The sequence below is a fragment of the Lagenorhynchus albirostris genome, chromosome 14 (genome assembly GCF_949774975.1).
Source record: "Lagenorhynchus albirostris chromosome 14, mLagAlb1.1, whole genome shotgun sequence".
Classification (NCBI taxonomy): domain Eukaryota; kingdom Metazoa; phylum Chordata; class Mammalia; order Artiodactyla; family Delphinidae; genus Lagenorhynchus; species Lagenorhynchus albirostris.
The window spans coordinates 17,396,900-17,417,100 of record NC_083108.1 but is presented as its reverse complement, the minus strand read 5'-3'; the positions used below and the strand labels follow the sequence as shown (position 1 = coordinate 17,417,100).

Genomic DNA, 20,201 nt, shown 5'->3' with positions numbered 1-20,201 from the left:
AACAAAAATGTGATAGCAGTTGTTCCTTGTATTGGCGAAAAAAGTAGAAAATTTGATAATATCAAGTGGGGTCACTCTTTTACGGGGAATTGAAGGTAATCAAAATTTTAAATGTGTGCATGCTTGGATTTCCCTGGTGGCGCAGTGGTTAAGAATCCGCCTGCCAATGCAGGGGACACGGATTTGAGCCCTGGCCCGGGAAGATCCCACATGCCACGGAGCAACTAAGCCCATGCGCTACAACTACTGAGGCTGCGCTCTAGAGCCCGCGAGCCACAACTACTGAAGCCCCTGCGCCTAGAGCCCGTGCTCCACAACAAGACTAGCCACCGTAGTAAGAAGCCTGCACACCACAACAAAGAGTAGCCCCTGCTTGCCGCAACTAGAGAAAGCCCGCACCCAGCAATGAAAACCCACCACAGCCAATAAATAAATAAAAATTTTAAAATAATAAAATAAAATAAAATGTGTGTATGCTTTAATCCAGAATGTTGCTTTGGGGAATCTATCCTACAAAAATACTCACCTACGTATACAAGAATCTATGTATAATATAACTTAAATGTCAGAAAGGGAAGAGTTAAATAATGGAGTATAAATGCACAGGGGTACAATGCAGGTGTGAGAAAGGATGACGTGGATTCATTTATACTGATGTGGGAGGATGTTCCATGAACTATTGAGGGAAGAAAAGGAAGTTGTAGAATAATAGATGTAATATGATACTATTTTTGTAATAAACATTAGAAAAAGCTGGGAAGATCCACCAAATTGTTAACAGTAATTAACCCTTGGTGAAGGAGGGGGTATGAGAGGAAAGACTTACTTTTTACTATACATATACATATATGTATATGTATACATATACACTAATATATACATATACACTAATACATATTAGTGGTGGCTTTTTACAAGTGTATATTGTAAAATGCACTTGTATGCATACATATATGCATACATTATATGTATACATATATACTACATATACACTAATATGTACATATACATATACACTAATACATATTAGTGGTGGTTTTTTACAAGTGCATATTGCCTTAATACCTTTTAAACAAAGAGTCCAAAGTTTTTGAACCATTTTAAATCAACATCAAGAATTTGTAAAAGCAACTAGATAAGAATTGCTCCTAATACCTCAGCTACTCCTGGAAATACATATACCAGTTCTCAGGACAGTGCCTGTTACACAGTTTGTCCTCAGTAGTAGTGACTTGTAACTAGTTATAAATCGTACTTATAGCTCATACATTCTGTTCCTTACATCCTTAGATTTTAGGTGGGCTCATTTTAGCTGGAGATGAATTTTGGATTAGTTGAAGAGTGTTCCTTGTTGTATTTTAATGCTCAAGGACACTATATACAGTATTAACATCCTGAAATCATTGCAGATTATCAAAGTCATAGTTGAGAAAGTGATTTTACAGGTTTCTGTCTTTCTCCTAAATCATATCTCTGTTGAGAGTTGCATGTTTCCTCTTCCTGTATTTTTCCAAATTGACTTTTAAGTTTCACACAAGTTTCTCTTATTTGAGGGCCATTTTTAATAAAAATAAAAAAGGTCATTAATTCAAGGGAGACTATAAGTAGAGAATACCAAAGTTGTTTAGATTTAGGTATTGGGTGCTTGGCAAACTCTTAAGCAACATGATTTGCTCCAGAATCCCGCCCTGGAGTGGACCCAATACACATTTGTGTTTCACATCATAAACCGCCCAGTTATGGGTGGGTGGCACCCTGTTGTGTGTTACTTCTGAGGAGTTGATGTCACAAATATGCTTTGGAGAAATATAATAACCTATTCTAATATTTAGTAATGATCGATAATTGATTATTTCTTTTAATTATGTTTTGTGTGATACCATGTTCAGTGAAATTTATGTGTGCCTATATAAATACCTGGCAAATTCTTAGAATAATTTTATTCCCAGCACATTTGTACCAAAAATACCTACTTTATTGTATGTATCATTATTTAGACTATATTTGCCTTCTTGAGTTTCAGACCAAATAATCTTTTCTAGTTCCCCAAGACACAATTAAATAATTTCCATTATGCAACCATCAGTCTCATGCAATGTACTCAGACCTCAAGGGCCTTTACAGATATCTTTTTGTAAATCTGCAATTGTTTGTCTCAATTGAAAATACATTTTTTAGAAGGGTCATGCGGCTGCTTTCTGTTTGTTGATTTCTGCCTAACTTTTATAGACAGCTTTGATTTCCTTTGTTGTTTATACCAATTATTATTTTAGACCTTATGAAATATTCCGTGGTCTTAAAACTTGATATGTTTAGCCTAGTTTATAAAGTAGTCACTGAAGGATAAGCATAGTGATTTGGACTTCCTACAGCATTAAACTTCGTACTGCTGTATGCTGCTTGATTGGACCCTGTTTATGTATTCATACACAAAAAAGTCTCTGATGGAGGGAAACAAGCAATAAACAAAAAATTATTGTTTAATGTCAAAAAGATGATAAATACAATAAAGAAAAAATAGGATATTGGACTCAAGAGTAGTGGAGGAAAGTCTGCTGTATTAAATAGGATGGCCCATAAAGGCCTTCCTTATCAAGATAACCTTGGGACAGAGACCTAAATGAAGCAAGGGCACAAGCCCTGGAGATACCGGGCAGATGAGATTTTCAAGCAGAGGGAATAGCAAACGTTAAACTCCAAAGTGGGTACACTCTTGGAATATTCACGAAAGCATAAGGAGATCAGTATGACCAGAGCAGAGCAAGCAAAGGGAATAGGAAGTCCGAGAGGTGTTAGGGCCAGATCACGTAGGGCCAGATCTTGAAGGATGGTTGTGAACACACAGGAGAGATGATCTGATTTATGGCTGAAAAGGATCACTCTGGCTGCACGTGGACAGTAATGAAAGCAAGGAGATCAGTGACTTCAAAATTTTTGGATGATGACCACCGCAGCCCCAGCAAGAAATACATTTTGCAACGTTATTCAATTCCACTTTATTCGTCTTTCATATACTTGAGTGGTAATGTTTCCTCTGACTTAACAGTTTCCTTGTTGTGGGCCGAATAGAGGAAAACCATTGTTGTAACTCGAGTGTAACAGAAAGATTCGTGGCAGGTTGTTGCCCAAGAAATACTGCCCAAGTGCATGTTATCAATGCAGTGAACTAGAGACTGAGATACCATTTCCAGAAGGCTCAGCACAGGTGAACCCTTACTCTGAGAGCCCTCCCCCCAAATTTTGGAGGAATTCAAGACTCCCATGTGGGGTCAGGTCAAGACTAGAATAGTCTTAAGAACTAGGATGGATCCTGCTGTGCAGTCCATTGATCCTTTTTGGGGTAGGGTCAAGTAACGTGCATCGCACCATCCTTAAATCTTGACAGCCCCCCAGTGGAGAACTGCTTTCAGGAGAAGAGTAGTCTGGGTGCATGGCGGGCTCTAGAAACCCTCAGAAGAGTTAGGCTCACTGCAGCCAGTCCCCAGAGTGGATACTTGGGAAGTGACTGCATACATACCTTGGATTTCCTCTGTTAAAGGAGAGACTGTTAAAGAAATAAAAAGTTTCACAAGAAATCCAAAGATTAAAAACATGCCATGAGACCTTCACTGTCCAGAATTCTTTAAGGTGTTTTAGGAGTATTAGCCTAGTAGTAAATTGCAAAGAATGAAAAATGCAGACCTGTAATATATGGTCCTTTCAGGCAGACTAAAGATTTGATACCAAGAATAGATTTGATCTTTTTTTTCTCCCATAAATAATGGTGTCTGTAGATAATATAGAAGGATGATATAGAAGGTTGATATCCAGAGCATAGAAAATGGTCAGTGTAACAAAACTTTTAGATTTGAGTTTAACTAAGTAAAATTTTGGTCAACATAAATGTATTTTACCAACGGTTTGGTTTGAAGAGGATTATTTTGAGGGGTAATTATATTCATGTTTCGCAGTAGGATTTGGGCAATACAACTGTTATGTCTGTGCAAAGTTTAACAGTGGACAACAAAATACCTCTAGAAATGTTATTTTCCTGTGGCTATTAACCTGCACAGAATAGATATTTGTTAAAACATTTGTTAGCTATTATATTCCATGTTACTCTAATAGGATTTAAATTGTGTGGGCTTATGTGTGTTTAGATGTAGACATAGGCATACATATAGATATATACTGATGCCCAATACTTAGACCACTGTCATTATTGAATAACGTAATAGTAAACATTTTTAAACTCTTCTAAACCTCTTGTTTTTGACTATGGAAACATTACATTTTGAATGCTGATTGCTGATTCCTGCCTTTTCTACCGAGGGCAGTAATAGGATGCTTTAGAAAAGAAAAGCTTTTAAGAAACTTTTTACTAACCACTGAATAGTGGGGAAGCTTCATGTGTGTCAGGAGCCTCCACTCCCCTTCCTTCCCTCAAACCTGTACGCAAAGAGAACATCTCATACCTGAGCACAGCAAAAACCAACAGGACATCCTAAAGTAGTATCTTTCATGTAACTAGAAATGAAGCATTCATCTTCCACTGAAGAGGAAAAAAGTTGCCTCATTGAATGAGGCTTAGGGATAGGACAGAAGTATTATTGAATCCATTCCTTGGTAATAAGTATCAAATAAAAAGTTTAAACACTTAATAGCTTGTTTTCCAGATTTATAAAATATGTATGAATGTCATAATGTCTGTTAATGCCAAAATGGCTTTGTCAGACTGTCCCTGGTTTCAAAATGCTCACAAGTATCTTCTCTCCCTCTCTCCCTCTCTCTCTCTGCCTCTCTTACCAGAATTTCAGAAATGGAGTCCTATGCCCTACTAGGTTTTTTACTCTATATCAATCTCAAGAAAGCATTAGAGAAATGATATTTCTTTTCTGTCATTTGTTTTGCCTCCCCATCCTGTCTTTTAAAAAAATAATAGCAGAAAATTTAGATTAGTAGCAGGGAATCAAAGAGAAAAATGGCAAGGAATGTGTAGTAAAATTGATGTAATATCCTCAGAAATATTGAGGGTAGGCCACTTATTTATCTGGGTAATGCTCACTGAGACAATAGGACTAGATAATGGGAAGGCATATTCAAAACTCTTCGGGGACATAAAATCATACCTTATTTACACTTCTAATAATTTTTATTCTTACCTTCCCAGGCTCTAGCCATATGGCCATTAAATCATAACAAAGCATAGATCAGGAATTCGAATACTTGATCATCATGAAAATTAATCTAGAAAAGTAAACAAATAAAAATAAATCAACCTTTTACGACTTTCAAGGCCTCCTCCCTAAATCCTATTTTCATGCAATGCCAAATCACCAAATATGCTTATTTATACTACCAATAGTCACAGTTATCATTTAGATAAACTGATAAATGTGGAAATTCTAGAGAATTTTCCAGATAACTTTTTGGTGGATAACTTTCTAATTTCATTCTAAATTATTGATATGAACGTTTAAGCTTCATATTTATGCAGCTTTTTTATGACTGTCCTGCTGGAAAGTATTTTGCATTCCTTAATACTGTAATAAACCCTGAGAGCATAATTAGATTGAATATATAAGACTTTTCATCTTTTCTATTTCTGTTCAAATAGAAATATTTGCAGAATAGTCACTGTAGCAAAACTTGAGTTTTCATCTTTTTTGTATGTGACCCTTATCTCTTGTTTCAAAATTCAATGGTGTTTGTAGTTAAGAAATTGTTTTCTATTGAAAATAATCATTAACAGGTCTAAGCGGTATTCTGCATCATTTTTCTTTCAGTTGATTTTAAGAATTATTACAATGAAACATTTTTGAAAAATCTCAATATATTAATTACAGATATACATATAGTTATTTAAAAATATATATCAGAGCTGGCTTTAATCTTTGAAGTGTGTTGCTATCCACTTTGATGTGCAGGTCATCTCACCTGTTTTTTCTGTTTTTTTGTTGTTCAAATGTTCAATCCAGGTTCTACATGGTCAGCTATTATGAGCGGAATCACAGAATAGCAGTTGGAGCTCGCCATGGTTCAGTGGCCCTGTACGACATCCGGACTGGAAAGTGTCAGGTAAATAAATCATTATGACTTCCTCTCCATAAAGTGCACAAGTTATTGAAAGGAGTGAGAGACCAGCACTTCACCAGTTGACGTGCTGAGCTGCTGGAACATTATGGGTAATGCTAAAGGGATCAATAGTTTAATGAAGGACTCAGAGAATATAGACCCCTACTGTCTTTATTCACTGGGAATGAAGAGTTGCCACAGATGGGTTCGTAATAGAGCCTTGAGTAAGGTGGTACGCACTACTCACAAACCACTTTGCAATAAATCTTTTCTTCTTTTAAACAAAGTTTTCTGAATTTCTTATTTTTGCCTCGTTTTCTGAAAAAAAATTGGTGATACATTATTATGATTAGTGGCTAAACAAAAATTAGTTTTCTGACTATGTAAAATGAGATCTTTAGCGATTATAAGACAGTATTCTACTCAGAGTTCAAGAAAGGCAGAAATCATAATGGCATTTAGTGTGGATCTGTAAGGAAACTGAGTCTCTATTTGAGATATATTCCTCTTTTATACGTTTATAACTTTCTCTGCTTTTATAAAACTTCATTGTTTATGAGAAATTCTTCTCGGTCTTGATCTTGAGCCCTTCGTTCTCCGAATGTACCAGTTGGGTAGATGGAGCAGGTCTAGCCCCACTTTACATGTAAGTGAATCAAAGCTCCCAGACTTTAAATCTCTCTTCCAGAGTCACACTGTTAGTTAACGGCAAAAGCAGGGCTAGGCTCCACCCTGATCATTGTGAATTTATTGTGGTCATTGATAAATAGTTCCAAGCTTGCTTTCATTACTGTCCAATAACTTCTTATTTTTCACTGTAGCATCTATCAATGCTGATATATTCAATCAGGAATTAGGAACTGTATTCAACCGTAGTATTAGATGGATATATTCAACTGTATTAGGAATTTCCAGAAGGAATATGAAGAAATACATCAGGATGTAGCTAAATTTTAAATTGCCTCTTAAATTTAATAAACTATTAATTAGTTCTCCAAAAGTTTCTCTGGCAGCTTTCCGTGAAATAGTTCTAAGAGATGGTAACAGGTATTGGGGGTAGAAGTTTCAGGGGTCAGACAAGTTTGGGGGTACTGTTCGAATATAACACGTTTCTTTACGCAGGCCTTCTCAGAGGCTCTAATGCGTGAGTGTGCATTGTGCATTTCCTGGAAGTGCGTGGAATATGCATCATTTGCCACACTGATGTAACTATTGAATATCCTTTGCGTGATTTATTTTCTTTAAAAGACATTAACTCCTCATTGGTGACTGTATTTCTTTACTCCGAACTCTCACTTTGAGCAATGAAACCACTCTGAATACTTGCTTAAAAATGAAGTTACATATTGTCTATAACATTCTCTCCTAAGAGAGACAGATTCTTCAAACAGCATTTTCAGAATTTCTTTTGGTAAATCAGTTTTTAAAAATTGGAATGCAGTTGACCCTGAACACCGCTGGGGTTAGAGGTGCAGACCCACATGTAACTTATAGTTGACCCTCCTTATCCCTGGTTCCTCCATATCCCTGGTTCTGCATCTGGGGATTCAACCAACCCTGGATGGTGTAGAGCTATAGTATTTACTATTGAAATCTGAGTATGAGAGGACCCTCGCGGTTCAAGCTAGTGTCATTCAAGGGTCAACTGTATATTATTATTAGCCAACTTGAGAGAAATAAGGCACAAACAGCAACAAGGTAAAGACAAAAAAAAATTGAATAAGGGGACCTTTTCAACTTTCTTTAAAATAGAAGTGAGGAAATCATAGAGAGGACACTATTGCCACCAACAGAGAGGAGAGTGAGACAGCGTGAGCACGGTGACGAAACCCAAAGAGGAGTGAAAGAGCAGCAGTGAAAAACTAATGAGAAAGCAACAGACCGACCTGAGCATACATATCCTGACAGTGGTCTCAGTGAAGATCTTGGTAACATGAAAGAAACATGAATAATTTGAATATCTTATTCTTTTTCACGAAATTATTTAAGAAACACTTACCAATCAATGACATTCTTTCTTAACAGGAATTTGTAATGTCATTCCTATTTCACTTTATTTTCTGTACATTATTTTATTACGCTTAGACATTTCAGTCTCCCCATGACATTTTTCTACCTCAGCTTCTTTATTTTGATACCCCAAACTGTCATTAGTGTCGAACGATGGAATAACCTTTACCTTCCAGTTCTGTGTGAAAGAGGAGGTTACCCTTTACTCTCATCATTCAGAGCATAAAAACAAAGCTAAATCTCTAAAATCAATCTTAACTACTTTTGCCAGTTACCAGTTTTATCCAGTGACAATGAGCTCTTAAGGGATTCTCTTAATTCTTTTATGGTATTAGTGTTGTAGTGTTTGAAATACGTGAGTCGACAGTTGAAACAGAATACACAAGTATAGTTGGCATGTTCAAAAAATGATATTTTAGAGGTGAATCAAAGGACTAGGAATTTTGAACTAGGAATGTAGTAAAGTATTTTTTGAATTAGTTATTGGAATCAGTGAACAGAGAGAGAGGGACAATTTTCCTAACATGAGCAAAGACATAGAGATATGACATAAAAGATGTAGAAGGGACAATTAGTAAATTCACTGGACTCCAGGGGTAGATTCCAATTAGGTGGAAAGATAAGGGGCAACCACCTACATGATGAGAGTCACAGGTGATGGGAAGACCTGCTGTGGCCTGTCCAGGATGCCAGAGGCTGAGGAAATGTCCCTGGGCCCAGTGGAAGCAGAGGACCCATGGCTGAGGGAATAGGGGGAGGAACATATAGGTTCCCTGTCATCATCATTCAATTAGTTGGTAAAGGTTAGATAGAAACGTCAAATCTCTTTCCCTTACCTTTTGGCATTGGCTTCTTTTTTTTTTTAAATCAGTTTTCTTATGACGTGTTCTCAAACTAGTACAGGCAATTATACAAAACCACAAGATAAATAGGCATTCAGTCTGGAACAGGAATTTTACTTATTTTAAGAGTTTACAAGCTATCGCCCAAACCTGCCTGCCACCCGTTTCAGTAAATATAATTTTACTGGAATACAACCACATCGTTCATGTAAGGATCGCGTATGGCTGCTGTGACACTACAGTGGCAGAACTGAGTTGTAGTAGCCAACAAAGACCATATATGGTCCACAAAGCCTATCAAATGTATTACATGCCCCTTAACAGAAAAGGTTTGCTGACCTCTGACTTAAGCAACTAGAGGAGGAAGAGTTAACTCATTTAACTGAAAAGTGATTTAAAACAGTGTAGTGTAATATACTGGAGAAGAACAAATAGAAACTTGTGTGGCTTAAATCCCATCTCCATTTCATAAGCTTAAGAACATTGCTTAGGGCTTCCCTGGTGGCGCAGTGGTTGAGAGTCCGCCTGCCGATGCAGGGGACACGGGTTCGTGCCCCAGTCCGGGAAGATCCCACATGCTGCGTAGCGGCTGGGCCCATGAGCCATGGCTGCTGAGCCTGCACGTCCGGAGCCTGTGCTCCGCAACGGGAGAGGCCACAACAGTGAGAGGCCCGTGCACCGCAAAAGAATATATATATATTGCTTTATTTTTCTGTGGTGAAGTTTCCTCACTACAAAATAGTGATAGAAATAGGGCCTATTATTGTGAGAAGTAAGGTAATTTATGTAAAATTCTTAGCAAGTAGTATTCAGTAAGTGTTGGTTATATTAAAATAAACTTGGAAATACATTACATCGTGATGAAATTACATGAATTGTGGAGATTTTAAAGATAAACCTTGAGACCTCAGAATGTTTGTAGATCGTCAGGGCTAGGACTCCCACCCCTTAGGAGAGCTTTGGTGGAAAAGTCTGGCAGCACTGCCGTAGGCCATGTGTAGATTTCCTCTCTAAAGGCAGCTCTTACCTGTGGTGTTGGGCTGAACCTCACTGATGATGGAAATCAGAACCTTTGAGGCAGTTCAATAGTTAACATCCTGCTGTGCTCCTAACTGTGTTTTTACTTGGCAACTGCTAGCAATTTAGGAATATACCTGACTTGAATTCTGCTTAATTTAAAAAAAAAAAAGTAACTCCTGATGAAATGCTTTAAATTGCATTGGGAAAGCAGCCTTCTTGATAAGCAGGTTAATTAGGTTCCATGAATCCTTAGAGCTACAAGTGTGTGTTTGGTTAAATCAGCAATGCAGATCTTCCCTCTAACAATATTTGCCTTTGGTTTGGCAGACTTGTTATTATCTGTCTCTGATTTTCCAATCCTTTTTGGATGCGTTCTTTGTAATAATAACTGCTGGCTCTGTGCAAGATTCTCTTAGGTTCATGTTAGCTAGTTTTTCTTAGGAAGTTTGGGTTGTGTTACTTGGTGGTATCTAATCCACTTTGGTAAATCTGGGCACTTATTTTCTTACTTTGACATAACGCGACCAAAAAGGCAGTGAGGTATGAGAGGAAGAAAGTGTGGCCAAAGTCTTATCTAAATCTTAAATTAGTAAAAGAATTTTATTATTGAAAATTTTAAGTAAATTCCATAAAGAACTCATTTTTGAAGCCCCACGTTTTCTAGTGCCTGCTACATAGTAGTTGCACAATAAAATTCATTCATGTTGATCAAACAAAATACCCTGAGAGTTTGGAGTAAAAAATATAGTAAGAAATATAATATGACATGGTAAATGAAAACAAAGTATGCCTCAAATCTATCAAAAATATATTTGTAATTTGGATATAGTTACATTTTAGTATGTCAGTAACCCCTCATCAGCTTGTTGTTGCTGTATAAAGGATAATAGAATGTCTTTTCAGAAATAGCATAGAGAACCTCTTTCTTGTGAGTCATGAATATACCTATATTTCAGTAGTGGACCATGACCAGGCCTGCTAGGGGTCAAATAATGAAGGAAAAAACAGAAGTGAAGATTGATTGTTATAGAATGGTAGTAACTGAGGTCTCACTATAGTCCGTTATAGATAGAGCAGGAGGTGGATTCTGGAATGCTAACATGTGCCCTATCACGCAGCCTAATGCTGTAAAAAGCAATGAGCCTACTACAGGCTGAGCTCCTCTGGCCTTACAGATTCCTTACTCCACGTGGAAAGAAGGAGGCTACAGGTTATTTCGTCCACTTACTTTACCTTTATCTCCTGAATGTCCTCTGCCCTGCTCCTTTGCTAATTCCATGGTATTGAAAGCAACCCTAAGCTCTGTTCAGATCCGTTTTCACTGGTCTTTAAACCTTAATTTATCCCATCATTGTCCAGCACGGCTTACCTTCATTCTTCAACCAGCAAGACCTCACCGACTGGTCCAGTCATGTTGTTATATACAGGCATCTGCCGAGCATCTAACTAAACTAGTGAGAAAATCAGAAAAACCACAATTACCTTTAAGCGATTATGGAATATGAGGACCACGGCCTCGTTGCTTTCCTGTCAGCCTCCTCTTCCCTTGTTCCCATTCGTCCTCAACTGCAAAGTAACTTTGAGAGCTAGACTTATTACACTGTGAGGAGAATCTATTTCATTCATTAAGGCTCCAGGGCATGGGGTCTACAGCATGTATAGTTTCGGAGACTTCTATTGGGTTGGCCAAAAAGTTTACTCAGGTTTTTCATAAGATGTTACAGCAAAACCCAAACAAACTTCTTGGCCAACCCAATATTTAAGAAAAAAAAAAAAATCAGAGGCCTGCATAAAATGAAACAAAAACAAACTATAAATATATATATATTTCATTAGCTGAGCTTCATGGTAAATCCACCTTTCTGGCGCCTTTAAAAAATGCATTTCCTAACCCTTACTGTACCTACCTTTGTACTTCTCTGGTCTGTGACACCCCCTCTGCCCCACACCTTCTAGTTTCCACCTTGACAAGAGCGACTGAAATCATACACTCCAACACACTAGGGTTGTCTCGCCATACCACTAGCAACGGGCCCCCTGCCCCCTTAGTATAGTTTAGTACAACTTGTTTCCCTCTCTCTCAAATTCTACCTTCACTTCCATAGCACCACCACCTGACTTGATTTTCCTTTTATTATGTCCTTAGCTAGATTTCTTAATTTCTTGGGGTACCCTAATGTTAATTCTTACCACTCCACTGCCCAGAGTACAGATTTCTTCACTTATCTGTTCTTCTTCCTGACTTTGGCTAAGAATTCATACATTATAATTGACCCCCTTTCCTCTGAGCAGGTGAGACAAATCAGGTCAACAGCCTGGGCTGTTGGATGATTTGTTGCAAACACAGTGAAGATTTCAAGAAATGCCCCTTTCCCATTACCTTGGGTTTTAGATTATATTGAAATGTCTGATCTCACTGAATATATAAAGTTACTGTGTACTCATAGGTGAAGCACTCCTGGTAAACAAAAATGCTGAGAATAAGTCACATTAAAATAGTGAATATTGGCTCCTTTTTTATTCATGGTCCTATTGAAATTTATTCCTGACCATTCTCTGAATTCCTTATACCCCTTTTAAGTTATGTGGCCGTCTCAAATTCTTGTATCCATATTTCTGACTCAGATAAATGCAGTTTCTTTGATGGTATTTGTAATATACCAAATTTAATATTAAATTCTATTAGCAAGTTATTGATTTCCTTTTATTTATTAGGGAAGGCAGTCTTAGAGCAGATCCTGGAGCCAGACTGCCTTGGGTTCAAATTCTTGCTCAGCCCTTATTAGCTTTGAGGCTGAGAACATTGTACTTAAATTCTCTGTGCTTTAGTTTCTTCATCTATAAAATGGACACAATAACCGTCTTAGCATCGTGTTGTAAAGGTTAAAAGAATATATTTATATATAAAGCAAACATCAGCCAATAATAAGTGCTTAAAAATGTTAGCCATCATAATTATTATTGAGTCATTGATTAAATAAGACAAAATCAGTCAGCCCTGAACTGTTTCCTCCTCCTCAGGTATACATGACTTCGTACCAGCTAGATCCATTACAATTTCTATTTTAGGAATTTTTTTTTTTTTGCCACTTTTTATTCCAGAACAATTTGATAAATCTTAAAAGTAGAATGAGTAGAATATCAAACCAACTAATTAGCAAAGTTAAGATTATACTTACTGTTCTGTCCTCAACCATCCAAGTTTAATAATTATTCTTTTGTCTTTCCTGATTTTTCTATAGCATTAATCTATTGTTCTACTGATATATTTTTTAGTAATTTTTTGAAATCATTACAAATATTACTTTTCATGTTACTGCTATATTAGAATCTTTCTGAGTGAAGCTGATTTTTAAATATGGTATTCTCAATTGCCAGTATATTCCAATTTTTGGCCCATCTGTTTGTGTATATTTAAAGTCATATATTAAATAACCACCACTGGGTTTTCTTCAAGGATTTTATTACTGTGTAATTTTCCACATCTGTTTTCTTCAGCATCCTTTTTAAGATAGGAAAGATTAGGTCAGTGAGTCAGCCATTTTATTATTTTCAGTTTCTCACTTGTTAGGCAGCATAATTTTCTTTGTAGTTTCTCTTGCTTTCAACAGGCATAGCTGTGAATGTTCTCATTCTCTCTTATTTGCATATCATTTATTCTTTATCCTTTCATTACTTATCTCTGTTGAAATTCAGTCTAGTTTATTTATAAATTTACCTCTTTGGATAAATTACAAGCCTTTTTATGCTGCTTAGATGGTTGCCTTTATAACTCAAAGGAAAACGGTAGTTAGGATCTTAAGGATTGTTGTTACCTTATTTGGAGTTGGTTGAAAATTTTTTCATTCTGCTTCATCTCTGGATCTGGCAAGCTGTGGCCAATTCCCAATCCTTCCTTCCTTCCTTCTTCCCTTCCTTCCTCCCTTCCTTCCTTCCTCCCTTCCTCCCTTCCTCCCTTCCTCCCTTCCTCCCTTCCTCCCTTCCTCTTTCTCAGCATGAAGCTTTGAAGCTTCCTGTAACAATTATTTTCTTACAGGAATTATTTTGTTTTCGTTGGCAGTAATGACCTACTGATACCTGGCCAGTCGAAATTGAGTAATTTCTGTAATTTCCATGAGAAGTCAAGATATAATGCTTGAATGATTAGCATTTACATGAGAGCAAGGGAAGAGGAAGATACATAGCAGCTGGTGAAGGAGCAAGTCAACCTCTCTTTTTCTCTGGAAAATGAATGAAATTTATTAATTGCTTCTTCAGATTATAAATGTAATTCATGCTTATTAAAAAATAACCTCAAGCAATAATAAAATATTTAAAGTGGAGAGTTAAAGTCCACTGAAACCTGTCCCTTAGAGTTAATTCTTGTTTAGCTATATATTGTAAATACTTTGAGTCTTATTTCTGTGATATACAAATAATATTATTTCCTCCCTCCTCCCCAATAATATAATAGCTTCTGCAACCCGTTTTATTTTTACCTAACAATGTATCATTTCTCCCTGTGAGTCCATATAGCGCATTCAATGATAGCAAGTAGTGCCTGCTATTAGTTGCAAACAAAGCAGGTGTGGATCCTGCCCTCAAGGAGCTTCTGTTCAGTGAGAGAAGACAAGAAAATATCATGGAGTGAGATGATAATACAAAGGGATGACGGGTACCTACTTCAGGCGTTCAGGGGTGAGCGCATTGAGGGGGTTTCATTTAACCCGAGACTATGTGACCATCTAGAAGAAGAGCGTTATAAGGACGAGGGGCAGTCAGTACAATGACTAAGGTGGGAATAACATTGGAAAGTTCGGGGAACAGAAAACAGACAACCGCAAAGTGCATTCAATTTGTGAGCAAGTTGGAAGATAGATTTGAGATGGGGTGTGATAAGAAGGCAGGATCTGATCATGAAGGCTAGGGTGGGGATCTCAGATTTTATTTCAGTGTGATGGGTTACCATTAGAGAATTTCAAGTGAGGAAATTATATGATGTTACATGATTTTTTTTTTTTTGCAGTTTGTTTCATAGTTGATTTCTAGTTTCATAGCATCATGATTGGAAATATATGATGTTTTTAACAATTATTTTTTGCTTGCTTTGCTTTTGAAAGGCTTTTGTTCTTTACTTCACAACTTTGGAATCACAAGAGACATAGTACTCTGCAGCCTAAAAAAAAAATCTTAATAGTACATCATAGCTAAACTTCCAGGTCAAACACCATTGATCTAACATGTTCTTTACAAAATGTAAAATACTCTATCAAACTATTATTCTGTTGATGAACTATCCACATTAAGTCCAGCTCTGTGTTCGTACATACAGAGCTGCAGTGAGCACCTTTATATACTGCTGCTTTTCTCTCTGTAGGATAGATCCTAAAAACAGGAACTGGTTTGATCTGTTTTTACTTTAAAAGATTAATAGCTGCTGAGCTGGGACTAGGGTTGTTACAGTAGTGGTGGAGAAATCTGACACATAAAGGATATGTTTTGTAAGCAGAGCCAACACGTCTTGATGATGGTTCACATGTAGGGTGCAGGGTGGAAAGTTCAGGGAAAGGCAGTGGTGAGAGAAAGGAAGAGTTCAAGGGTGACTCATAGATTTGAGTCTTGAGCACCTAAAAGGATGATGGTGCCATTAACGACTGAGAGAAAAGCAGGCGAGGTGTGGGACGAAGGCCAGGACTTAGGTTCTGGACGTATTAAGTTTGAAGGGCCATTTTAATCTGTTCGAATGACTACGTAATGTTCTAGTACACAGATGTAGAATTCATTAGCCAATCCTCTATCAATTAACATTTAAGTCCCCTACCCCCAGTTTCTCACCATCATAAACAGTGCTACATTGAATAGCCTTATTTATATAACTTTCTATGCCTATCTGGTTTTCTTAGGGTAAATTCCTGGATTCACAGTGCTAGGCCCAAAGGTTTGTGCATTTGATCATCAGAATGCTTTGAAACTACTTTCCCAAGGTCCATGCGCATTCGTTTTTTCATACTTTCCCTAATATTCCTATGAATAACCGAATGACTCTTGAACTGCAATTATTCTCATTAAAAAAAAGATGAAACTCCACAGTTGGTCTGTTTTGCCTTCTGTATGTTTCATCTTGGACCGTGGACTGTTTATTCATTTATTCATGAGTTATCACTTATTTTATTTATAAAAAAGGAAAATAAAAATAATTTTATGATAACTCTTCTCTGTATCAGATACCGTATTATGTGCAAGGGGTAAAAATAAATAAATATGAACTGTTTCTTATAAAATCCCTCAAGGAATTTATACTCTGATCTGGAAGACAGACATAAACCCAGAGTTGAAATACTGTGATTGTCCTTTCCAGCAGGGCTGTCTAGAGTGCGATGGGAGAACACAGGAGGAACATGCGCACGGGTTTGTTTAGGAGTCTAGGGAGGATGGTCTGAAAGGGCTTTCTAAAGGAGAGGACGTCAGAACTGAGCCATTCACTATGGGAGTTAAGCAGGAAAGGGGAAGGGCAGGGCCATGATTCCAGGCAGAAGGTGCAACACCTGCAAAGCCCAGAAGAAGAAGAAATGTAGTGGAAGCACGCTTATCAAAACCTGAACCTGAGAGGTGTTTTCCCCATTATATGTGAGTGATTCACGTTACAGCAATCTTCAAATTGGCATTACCCTGAGAAATGTACAAATCTTAGGTGAAAAACAGTCATTCCAATAGGTAAGTAGAGACACCTCTTCTCTGTGACTTTTTTTTTTTTTTTTTGGGCCACGCAGCTTGTGGGCTCTTAGTTCCCCCACCAGGGATGGAACCCGTGCCCCCTGCAGTGGACGTGCAGAGTCCTAACCACTGCACCACCAGGGAGTTCCCTCTGTGACTTAATGAATGCTAACTCCGTAACATAGATTTTGTAACTAAAGTTTACATGGTGTTAGCAAAATGTAAAGAAAGAACTGAATGCTGGCATTTCCCATAAATAATATTTTTAGGAACAGTGGGCTTGGCAAGATATGAAAATGTTTTCAGCGTGGGATTCAAATCATTCTGATGAAAATAAACCAGGTTAATTTTCTCTAACACATTCAATTCTGGCAAGCACTCTAAGGCTACTACATATGGAAAGAAAGCTAACATTCAGGCTCGACAGCAATGTCAGCAAACACACCTATATGAATAGAAGTTTGGAGGAAAATGTCTTCTCTCTAAAAATAACAAAGATTTTACTTCTGCTTAAGAGGAGCAATGGGCCTTAGGGAGCTGGGGGACAGTAAGATTGATGTTTCTTTAAGGCAGAGTTTTCACTGAGCAGAAGTCCATAACGCTTGTACATCAAGGGTACTTATGTGATGATTGCAAAAATTGCAGTGAGAATTGGCTACAGTACTTAGGCCGACATTTTAGGCATTTTCTTCCTGTTTTCAGCAACTGGTTTTATGGCAGGTGCTTCCTATGACATTCGGGAGCAACAACCAGAAATATGGCATCGGGGTGATAATAAGATGAATGGTTGGAGAAGACAATGGTTTCCTGATGCTGTGTTGAAGAATTACCCAACAAGCTTCCCATTTTAAAAGTAAAATGCTATTTAGAGAAGAACCTCTAGGAAGAGAAACAGATATCTGGGGCAGTGCTTGAAATTAGATCATCATTTATCTTGAAAGTTTAACAATTTTTAAAGAATTATTTTAATGGACTGAGTAGAGGTATATTTTTCTGTTGTCTGTCTGCCCCATCACTTACTGAGTATTTCTTATATCCCTGTTATACTTTGAATGGCAGTATCTAAGATTTTTACACCAAGAGAAAAAATTAATTCTTGGTAATATCTATAATTGGAAATACATGAGGTAGAGAGTTGAACTGTTTCCAAACCCAACAGTTATTACAAGCATTTCAACATCCTTGCAAAAGCATTAAGTAGACTGAAATAAATTTTGGTTCTCAAAATTCACGTTTTATCTACACTTCTCAACGCCATTCAATTTCCTTCCTAGCCATTCTTTATCCTGTCAACACATAAAAAATGAAAATACAAGTGTCTATTGATAGATAGATAGGTAGATAGATAGATAGATAGATTCTACATATATTTAGTCCAGAAAATTAAAGAACACTAGGTAGGAGAATCACAGTACATTGAATTCATTCTGGATTCAGTGCCTTGTATTCTTTATATCCACTCTTGATATATAAAGTACTTAAAGTGTGGCATATAGTAGTCATTGAATAAATATGAATCATAAGTACTCTAAAACATATATCATAGGGACATGAGTCTGTAGTTCATGATAGGTTCTAAAGAAATGTTGATAATGATTCAAAGGAGCTTGTCAAAATTTGATAGCTCCTATCTCAAATAGAGCTCGTGACGGAGCTTACGTCTAGTCAGGGAGGACACACAGGTAACACAAAAGCCCTCTTATTTGGCACAGGTCAGCCTCAGAAGTTGCTCAGGTAGTCAAAGCTCTTGCTCAAGTGTGGAATCATATAAAATGATATATATCTTAAACACCTCATTTTAAGTTCCATAAAGATAATTTTATTTTCCATCTCTTTTAACGTGAGACCAAGGCCTTTTCTTTCTATAATTGGTCCATTGATTATAGTTCCACAACATTTTTCTTCCTAAATCACACCAGCTTTGGTTTCTTTAAGTAGATTGAGAAATTAAAGATACTCAGGAAGCAGTCTCGGAGTATAATCCTAGATGTTTATGCTTTTCCCATTCTTTTACAGTTGTCTCACTTTCACCTAATTTCATGAGTGTGTGTATGTCTATGTCTTTCTAAAGCAGTCTCCCCCCTCTTATAATTTTATATGGTGTTTAATTCAACTACCTGTTTACACTGACAAGCAGAATTAGCATAGCTTTCGTTGACTCTGGGTCCCAGAGCTCACCTGGTGAGAGCAGTAGCAAGTGGGCCTGTTAACCGCTGGCATTCCTCACGTGGTGGGCGTCAGGATGTCTCACAGAGGGAGTACAGCGTATCGCTTAACCCCAAGAGTCGGCAAAACTAGAAGTCAGTTAGAGAGATCCTAATACCTTCAATGCGTGGTGCCTGGAAATATTTCCATGGCACTATGAAATGCAGAGGGGAATGAGTACTCAAGTGGGCAAGGTATTTACAAAAGAGTAGGGATGACAAAGATGAAACAAGTAAGTGCAATCAGGTGTTTCAGTGCTACAGTAGAATGATGTGGCATGCCACAAAGAAAGGAAAGCTGAATCCTGGGGAGGTGGGAGACGAGAACAGGAAAAGATCCACAAAGAAGGTGATATTCGAGCTGAAGCTTTGTGTATGGCGTGGGGGGAGAATAGTTTTCTTTTTTCTATTGAAGTATAGTTAATTTACAATGTTGTGTTAGTTTCAAGTGCACAGCAAAGCGATTCAGTTATACATATTTGTGTGTGTGTGTATGTATACATTCTTTTTCAGATTCTTTTCCATTATAGGTTATTACAAGATGTGGAGTAGAGTTCCCTGTGCTCTACCGTAGATCCTTGTTTACCTATTTTATATATAGTAGTGTGTATATGTCAATCCCAAACTCCTAATTTATCCCCGCCACACACACACCATCTCCTCTGCTAACCATAAGTTTGTTTTCTATGTCTGTGACTATTTCTGTTTTGTAAATAAGTCCATTTGTGAGCTGAGTCTTGAATAGGTGTTCCATAGGCACACAAGGAGGAAGAAGCCTTTTCAGAGGAGGATAAAGAGCATAAACAGAAGCACAGAGACATTATTTAGCTTAGAGTGCATTCCGGGGACTGTGAAGTTTTTGCTGTGCTGGGAACCAAGGTTGCAAAGGAGTAGAGAAGTGTGACAGAGGAGGAGAGAGAGAAAGCCTAGTAGTTAGGAGGGGGGAGATCACGGCAAGCCTTGCCTGGATAGATGGCCTCATGGAGTGGAGTCTTGTAGGTCAGGAGTAACAAACTCAAATGCCCACAGAGACCAGGCAGGTAGCATAAATTAATAAAATAAAGGTCAGCTTTCTTGGTTAATCTTTTCTTTACCCATTTTGATAGCACCATCCAAGAAATATTTGTCTTTCTTTATAACACTACCCTCAGCAAAACAACAGTGTAAGCCTTCAGTAGAATGCCAGCTGGTACTGTACTTGAGTGTTAGGGACAGAATCAGGAGGGGCAGGGACCGTGTCAGACTGGTGAGCACGTGCTCCATGTGAAGGGATCAGCCATGTCTCAGGTCCTCTCAGTTGGCGCCATGTGGAACTGTGGGCCTGATCTGATTTTTCAAGATAAGCTGAAAATCTGGGTTTTTATTTAAAAACCTCCTA

At 37.6% G+C, this 20,201-nt stretch overlaps 1 protein-coding gene across 1 annotated transcript in view; it reads left to right on the top strand.

The window, feature by feature from the left end:
• Nucleotides 1-20,201, top strand: part of WDR7 (WD repeat domain 7) — a 374,300-nt gene that overhangs the window by 293,850 nt on the left and 60,249 nt on the right. The window contains exon 27 of the mRNA XM_060120872.1: nucleotides 5,958-6,057. Within this exon, the coding sequence (XP_059976855.1) occupies nucleotides 5,958-6,057 (100 nt within the window). The remainder of the gene's footprint in view (nucleotides 1-5,957; nucleotides 6,058-20,201) is intronic.